The sequence below is a fragment of the Sinocyclocheilus rhinocerous genome, unplaced genomic scaffold (genome assembly GCF_001515625.1).
Source record: "Sinocyclocheilus rhinocerous isolate Xijiao unplaced genomic scaffold, SAMN03320098_v1.1 scaffold2, whole genome shotgun sequence".
Lineage (NCBI taxonomy): Eukaryota > Metazoa > Chordata > Actinopteri > Cypriniformes > Cyprinidae > Sinocyclocheilus > Sinocyclocheilus rhinocerous.
The window spans coordinates 19,623-28,796 of NW_015655572.1; the positions used below are offsets into that span (position 1 = coordinate 19,623).

Below are 9,174 nucleotides of genomic sequence, written 5' to 3' on the forward strand. Positions count from 1 at the left end.
GATAAATAGATAGATAGATAGATAGATAGATAGATAGATAGACAGACAGATAGACAGAACAAGAGAATTATAGAATGACAGAATGATAGATAGATAAGATAGATAGATAGATAGAACAAGATAATTATATAATGATAGATAGATAGATAGACAGACAGATAGACAGAACAAGATAATTATAGATAGATAGATAGATAGATAGATAGAACAAGAGAATTATAGAATGATAGATAGATATATAGATATATAGATAGATAGAACAAGAGAATTATAGATAGATAGATAGATAGATAGATAGACAGAACGAGAGAATTATAGATAGATAGATAGATAGATAGATCTAGAATGCAGTAGTTAACTAGGTTTTGGAACAGAGCCATGATCAACACATAGATACTGTGTCTCACACTGTGCTGTAGTGTAGAGGTCTACACGGGTCCAAAAATTCGCACCCGAACCCGAAGAGACCCGTAAATGTGCTACACTGAACCGACCCGGACCCGTCTATTATTTTGAAAGTTGGCAGTGCCATGGCTGCTGACGTTAGCTTTACTTATTTGCTATCATCTCTGTGCTCTCTGAGCCGAGTCTGAGCAAAAATTTTAGATATAACAACAAGACGGTTCATTCATAATATTATTTAAAAAAAATAATCAATAATAACTCACATCACTCATGAAGGTATCCATTATCACCGTGCGTGTGCATTAACTCCGCCCACCCTGCTTCTGATGACGTCGCTCGGGTTTTTTTTTCCACCTTATTTCAAATTACGAACTCACACTTTTCTCATCCTAATTTTACAAGTTGAAAGTTACAAAACAACACACGCACAGCGCTGACTGACTCTGATAACGGCCGGGTGTTCTCCGAGTCCGATCGACTCGGGTATTACACACAATGTTAAACAGACCCGGGACCCGAAGTAATAGATTGGGACCCGACCCGGACCCGGTTGACCATTTAAAATATAGCCCCGAACCTGTACGGATCCAGGGTCGGGTCCCGGGTCCCTGGGTCTCGGGTCCTCCGTGTAGAACTCTACTGTAGTGTAGATGCAGATTGCAGAGTGTTTGTTATAGATTCAGGGGGTTCTCAAGTCCATACACCTGTATATGTTTATTAGTATGCAGCAAATCAGAGGAAACTGCTAAAAAAAAACAAAAAAACAGCAAGGTTGTTTATATATGCTCCAACAGTCTGACCAGTGTCTGTGAGATGACAGCGCCCCCAAGTGACAGATATCTGCACTGCAGCTCTCAAGCATTCAAACCTGTCAGACATGTAGTCTATTTTGTGAGTCCATGTTTGTGATTTGACTGGCATACGCAGAAGATGGGTTTGAGATTGATAAGGCCTCATTCTCGGGACGCTGATCTCTCGCTCTGTCTGCCATGACTGCATCCGTGGAGCGGGAAATGGGTCAGTCTGACAAATGGAGCACCGATAATGGCTAATCTCCAGCGCGACATTGTGTTCTCTTTCTGTGCTGTCTGTGATCCTGGCTGGCACCTTTAGCAAGGACGCAGTGATGCTGTGAGAGGTGCTTGCCGGAGTCTCGCAGGAACAGGAGCTGAGAGACAGGTCAGTCTTCAGAGCACTGCAGAAGTCTCTCACGTAACGGAAGAATATATATATATATACTGGAGGAGGCGTCAGTCACACAGTAACACTCCTGCTCCTTTACATACTTACACTCTTTTAGTTTCTTTGAAAGACATCGTCTATTTTTCCACATTGCTCAAACTGACACATTATCAATCATAGTGATGATATATATATATATATATATATATATATATATTATGACTGGGTACTAATTACAACTTTTTATCTCTCAATCTGGACTTTGTTTCTCACAATTCAGAGAAAAAAGAATCAGAATTGTGAGATATAAACATAGAAATGCGAGACATAAACTCGCAATTCTGAGAAAAAAAGTCAGAATTGCAAGATTAAACTCACAATTTTGACTTTTTTTTTCACAATAATTTGTATTTATTTATTTGTTTATTTATTTATTTCCCACCGCGGAATAAAAAATACAAAAGAAAAAAAGCTGTGATATTTTATCTCACAGTTATATAAACTTTTTTTGAGTTTATATCTCGCAATTCTGAGATTTTGATTCATTTTCTCACAATTGCGAGAAAAGGAAGGCAGAATTGTGAGAAAAAGCCAGCAATTTAGGTAGATATATACTGCAGACAGATAGTTTGAAGACAACCTTTTTTTTTAAATAAAGAATTGAAATAGTGTGTGCTTGTGAATTATGGCGTAGATTAGGAACATAAATAAGAAACAAATACGAGTCTATTTTAATTTTATATTGACTTTAACATGGCCATTGTCAAAAATAACTCATCAGCTTTGCTATGGGTGAATAATTGTCTTCCAAAATATCTCCTTTTGTTAATGTAATGCATTTCTGTTTTCTTTCAACCATAATGGCTACTGCAGGGAGGCCTAAATTGCATTCGAGGTCTCAGTCTGACCCTTTTCTTTTGTGATTCAACTTAATTTGCTCTTCTTTGAAAAAAAAAGGAGCCAGCCTACTGTTCACCGTAGGTGTAATGCTGAGGGATAAACAAAGGAAATGAGCTGAAATTTGATGGAGGAAGTGGACAGAATGCTAACCTGAAACAGCAGCGAAGGTATGGGAATGAAAATAGTCAAATCTAAACAAATCAAAACGTTAGAGCTCATTAACATCACAAAATGGGTAAACTTGAGTGAATAAGAAGGCAAAATATTATTTGAGAAATAAGACGAGACATGATTACCACAACAAGAACAGAAGTAAGCAGAAGTTTCATTAATGCAAAAAATTAATGTGGAGGATTAAGTTACATCGTACTTTAGGAGAGGATTTATTATTTATTTATTTTTAATATAATATAATACAGTATAATATAATATAACATAACATAATATAATATAATATAATATAATATAATAATTATGGTTCAAAAGTTTGAGGTCAGTTATTTATTTATTTATTTATTTTATTTTATTCAGCAAATATGCATTAAACCTGCCAAACATGACAATAAACACGGCAACATTTATGATGTTACAAAAGATTTTTATTTCAAATAAACGCTGTTCTTTTTAACAAAGCATCATCAAAGAATCCTGAAAATAATAACTGTTTCTACAAAAATATTAAGCAGCACAACTGTTTTCAGTGTTGATAATAATAAGAAATGTTTCTTGAGCAGCAAATCAGCATATTATGGAGTAATGATGCTGAAAATTCAGCTTTCCATCACAGGAATAAATTACATTTGAAAAGATACTGAAATAATTTAAAGGGGTCATATGATGCGATTTCAAGTTTCCCTTTCTCTTTGGAGTGTTACAAGCTGTTCGTCAATAGATAAGATCCCTAAAGTTGCAAAGACTAAAGTCTCAAATCCAAAGAGATATTCTTTATAAAAGTTTAGACTCGTCCACGCCCTCCTAAAACGCCTTGTTCTAACACGCCCCCACATGTCACTGTGTGGGAAGATTTGCATAACGCCGCCCAAATGTTCACGCAAAGAAAGAAGGCGTAACTTTATTGTTGCTGCTGCCGTCCAAAAAAGGACACAACTAGAAATCAGTGGTTAAGTTGTATTTACAGCACCATTCCAGAACAGTTTAACCCACATATTCGTGTGTGTGCAACGCATTTTACGGAGGACGAGGACTGTTTTTTAACAACGTCATATCACCCCTTTAATCAAATAAAATTATTAAATTTTATTTCATAATAAATTATTAAATTTTATAATAAATTATTAAAGAGACTTCTTTCAAAAATACTTATTAAACATATTTTATTCCATACTTTTGACCAGTAGTATATGAACAATTTTGAATTATATATGTATAAAAGAATATAGATGACCTCTGGTATACTGAAAGGTCAAAGCTTTGACCTTTGTCCGCTTTCTGCTCTGGTTCACAGATGATCTGCTTCACGAAATTTTCATGTATGCTTTCATCTAAAGTGTCAATCTGGTGGACATACACATCATTTGAGACATACATTCTGCAGTGTACTGCATGATGAGATCTGTGTCTGAGGTTCATTCGAGGACAGCCGAGTGCTAACCTCATTTTGTTGAGCATGCTCTTACTTAATGACCAGCCAGCCCACACAAATTACCATGGAAACGAGGCCATAAAAGTCTCCGCTTCATTCCGCACCCCTCCACCTCAACCTCCCGCACATCCCGTATGCAAATGAGCTGGGTTTATAACTCCAGAGATTTCCCCGTCTAGACCTCGGGGGTTAAGTTAACATGGAGAGTAATTCAGCCTGCGATCTGATGTTAATGGCACTCAGAGATTTAGGGCTTTTACTATGACGTTGATGGGCGAAGACTAGGCTCGTTTAAACTCGTGCTTATTTGCTTAATCCAGCTATCCTCCTCCTTACCTGTCTAGAACGGCCAATAAACAGGCACTTAATTAACAAGTGTATTTTAATTAAACCACCCCAGAGAGTTTCAGAGCGGCCTATGTATATTCCATCTAAAAAAGCATGCATCCATGCAGTCCAAAAACAGCCTAAAGCTAGCAGAAACAAATTATTCATGAAATCAGAATTGAAATATATATGTTATAAATGCACATTCAGTTCTACCAAAAAATCCCTGATGATGCCCTAGACCAAGCTAAGTGGCAAAAGGCATGCAAACAAGCAGACCCTGCACCATGGCAGGATACACGCTAGGATGAAGAAGACGAGTTCTAACAAAAAAGAAACAAATAAATAAATATTTTTTTTCCTCACAATTCAGATTTTTTTTCGCAGTTCTCTCAGAAACGTACAATTGCAAGATATAAACCCATAATTCTGACTTTGTTTCTCAAAACATAAAAAGTCACAGTTTCCTTTTTTATTTTTATTTAGTGGTGGAAAAAAAAAAAGAGAACTCAGAATTCGAGAAAAAAAAAAGTCAGAATTGTGAGATGTAAACTCAAAATTCAGAGGAAAAATTCAGAAATGCAATATGACAATATGAACAGAATTCTGAGAGGAAAAAATATCAGAAGTGTGAGATGTAAACATAGAATAAAAAAAAAAATCAGAACTACAAGATATAACCTCAGAATTCTATGAGGAAAACAAATTAATAAAAAAAAGAAAAAGAAGAAAAAAAGTCAGAATTGCAAGATATGAACTCCTAAATTCCTAAAAAGTGTCAAAATTATGGAATATAAACACAGGATTCTGAGACAAAAAACTGTGATATGTAAACTCACAATTATGAATTTATAGCTTACAAATGTGAGATATAAACGCGTAATTCTGAGGGAAAAAAAGAGAATTATGAGATAAAAAGTTGCATATACTTTTTCAAATGTATTTATTTATGTATTTGTTTATTCCATGGCAGAAACCAGCTACCATACTTTGCTTTTTGACTGAAGAACAAAATGCACTTATTTCTCAAACCTTTCCCTCAAACCAAATGACTCATTCTTGCACTTTTCATTATCCAATCAATATTATTTTTTCCATTATTATATGTTTTCACTTTAAAATATGTCATGTAATAGAAATAAAATCAATTGCGAATGTGTTTCATGACTAAGTTCAAGGTAGGTGTGTAATTTCAGAACTACTATAATCGCAAAATAATGATGTTCGGAATAGCATATTACATTACTTCTATTAGTATGTATTCTGTGCACAGTATGCAGATTCTCTGTATGCGCAGAAAACCCAGATGACCTCCAGCACTACATGTGTCAAAATGAGCGTGATGTAACACAGCACACTGTACAGAATGTACAGAACACTTTATCCCATAATGCAATGCACTCAACATGGAAAAACTGAATGAATCACATACAGTGAAATGATCTTTGCACCAAATTGGGTTCAAATTGCAATCAATCAATCAATCAATCAATCAGTCAATCAGTAAATAAATAAAAACTGTGTACAGTATTTAGTTTATTTAGTATTTAGTGTTCCATTCCAAAAATAGCCATTTAATAAAAAGTTTGTTGGATGATGTGATTCAGACGCAAACAGAGTTAGGATTACATCTGGTATATGGAGTCTGGACAGGCATCTCTCTCTCTCTCTCTGTCTAACTCTCTGATGGATGAATGTTTGCTTACCCAGCAGTATGACGATGCACACCAGAATAGCGATCAGGGCTCCGGTACTGAGGCCCACATGGAGGAAAATGGCTTCAGCGCTGCACGTTAATAAAGATCCATCGGTGTCACAGCCGCACACGCGGATGGTGAGGGTGCTGGTGCTGCTCAAAGTCTGGAGGCCACCGTCCTCAATCAAAACTGGAAGATGGTAGATCTCCTGAGAGCGCCGTTTGAAGCCGCCACGCAGAGTCACCACACCGGCAGTGTTATCTGAGTAAAGAAAAAAAAAGACATTTTAAGGCGTTCATGCCAAATCATTTTTTGCACTTATTTAACTTTTTGATATATTTAATTTTTTTCCTGTTTTTTTTAAATTTATTATATGTTATATTTAAATTTAATTATAATTATATTTAAGTATATTAAGCAGCAAAGGAAGCTGTTCTGTCATATTATGTCACATTATATATATAAATATATATATATATATATATTATTTAAAATCATATAAAATATGTATCAAATGATATCTAAAATAATTATATCTAAGTAATTATATATTATAATTATAATAAATAAAAAGGTTAGAAAATTATATTTATTAGAGAGTTTGATTAGGCATGGCAAGCGGCAAGGGAAGCATTTTCCTTTTAAAAGATTACTTTAACTACACATTTTCCTTTTTATTAAGCTTTATGTCTAAATAATACCCCAAAATCACAATTTGAATTTCCTTACAAACTAGCACAGAGCTATTGATTGTTTGGTGACTTTGTTAACAGCCCAAGAGCTCCACAGGAAGGGTTCTTGTATCATTATAATGTTGCGTTATTGATTGAGCGTAACCACTGCATCCTTCATCGCAAATGATATTGTGCATCACAAGGAGATCTTGCATGATTTTTCATAGTGAACAAACTATCCAGTGTTTAGTGCACTCTGCAGTCTAGTTCGACAGGGACATAACACTACAGCTGAGAGCCGAATCCCCCTCAGGGCTCCAAATAATATGCTTTTTCTCTGTGCAGAGAGTGTTGAGCTTGAACATTCATCTGAAATGATTTCAGGAGGTAGAGAAGTGCTTTCACATCGTACCTTCTGACCTACTGTAACATTACTTTCCTCTTCTGGTCAACTGAGATTTATAACTTCCTGATGGCTACTCCATCACTCTGACTTTTTTCACACTTCTAATGCAATAATGTGATACTAAAATAAGTACAAAAAAAATACACAAGATGCAAAAAATTGTGCATTTTTAATACTTTTCAGCATTGAATCATATAAAAGTATATCTTATAACAACATCATTTTGCAGTCATCTTGTGAAAAGCACAGCTACAATATCTAAAAATGTGAATCTCCATCCAAAAAAACGAATCAGAAGTAAACAGCTTTGGTTTTCATAAGAGCTTGTTCCTTATAGCAAATCCCCCAGGCTTCAGCTATAAAGGTTAAATGACAAGAAACAATGTAGCTGTTCATGTTTCTAATGCAATAATGTGATACTAAAATAAATACAAAAAAAATACACAAGATGCAAAAAATTTTGCATTTTTAATACTTTTCATCATATTAAAGTATATCTTATAACAACATCATTTTGCAGTCATCTTGTGAAAAGCACAGCTACAATATCTAAAAATGTGAATCTCCATCCTAAAAACGAATCAGAAGTAAACAGCTTTGGTTTTCATAAGAGCTTGTTCCTTATAGCAAATCCCCCAGGCTTCAGCTATAAAGGTTAAATGACAAGAAACAATGTAGCTGTTCATGTTTTGTAAAATTAGTGCGATGTAGCTGGTGTGTTAACGTTCAGAGAAATGAAATGTTGTCAAAAGACTTTGTCGGTATCATGGCTGCTGCAAGCTGCTGGTTGTGAACTCTGATTAGCCCACCTCACCCTGTCGCTGTGACTTTATGCTGGCTACATTTTCTTGACGGGTGAGCATTTTCAAGAAAGTCTTGCATGTTACAGGTACAGTAGCCTGTTCCTTCTCTTTTTCCTGAACTGCCCTCAGCAGAAACTGTCACCTTGTCCCAGTAAATCACATCTTAAGCGAGCATTCATGCCTGAAGTGAGGACAGGTGTTCCATAAGGCCAAAACAGAGGATGTATACAGTATGTGCTGCAGAGGCAGAATAGCACATCAGCTGCGATGGAAAATAATAAACAACTATGTAAAACACAGTTCCATGACTTTTACATAAATTAAACCATTTTTAATCTAAGGATCGCATGCACAAAGAGCAAGTTTGGGGTCAGGGATCATCGAAGGTCAGAAGCAATGACATTGGTTAATAGAATGGGATTAAATACATAAAGGATATTCGTGTTGTTTAACATTTAAGGTTTGCGTCATATTCTGAGTTGCATTATTTTTATTCATTTTGAGGAATACTGAATCTGTGTTTTTTTCTTGTGAGTGAGATGAATTAATGCATATTCACAATAATAATAATAATAATAATAATAATAATAATAATAATTATTATTATTATCATTATTATTATTATTAGTTAACGTTCAGAGAAATGAAATGTTGTCAAAAGACTTTGTCGGTATCATGGCTGCTGCAAGCTGCTGGTTGTGAACTCTGATTAGCCCACCTCACCCTGTCGCTGTGACTTTATGCTGGCTACATTTTCTTGACGGGTGAGCATTTTCAAGAAAGTCTTGCATGTTACAGGTACAGTAGCCTGTTCCTTCTCTTTTTCCTGAACTGCCCTCAGCAGAAACTGTCACCTTGTCCCAGTAAATCACATCTTAAGCGAGCATTCATGCCTGAAGTGAGGACAGGTGTTCCATAAGGCCAAAACAGAGGATGTATACAGTATGTGCTGCAGAGGCAGAATAGCACATCAGCTGCGATGGAAAATAATAAACAACTATGTAAAACACAGTTCCATGACTTTTACATAAATTAAACCATTTTTAATCTAAGGATCGCATGCACAAAGAGCAAGTTTGGGGTCAGTAAGTTAATATATTTCTGTTTTGAATAAATGCTGTTCAAAGAATAAAAATATTCTAATAATGTAATATATATATATATATATATATATACA

The 9,174-nt window shown here is 35.2% G+C and overlaps 1 protein-coding gene across 1 annotated transcript in view; it reads right to left on the minus strand.

Moving 5' to 3' along the window:
* The window catches only part of LOC107718535 (cadherin-12-like), a 78,449-nt gene that overhangs the window by 2,824 nt on the left and 66,451 nt on the right, over positions 1–9,174 (minus strand). The window contains exon 10 of the mRNA XM_016525633.1: positions 6,124–6,375. Within this exon, the coding sequence (XP_016381119.1) occupies positions 6,124–6,375 (252 nt within the window). The remainder of the gene's footprint in view (positions 1–6,123; positions 6,376–9,174) is intronic.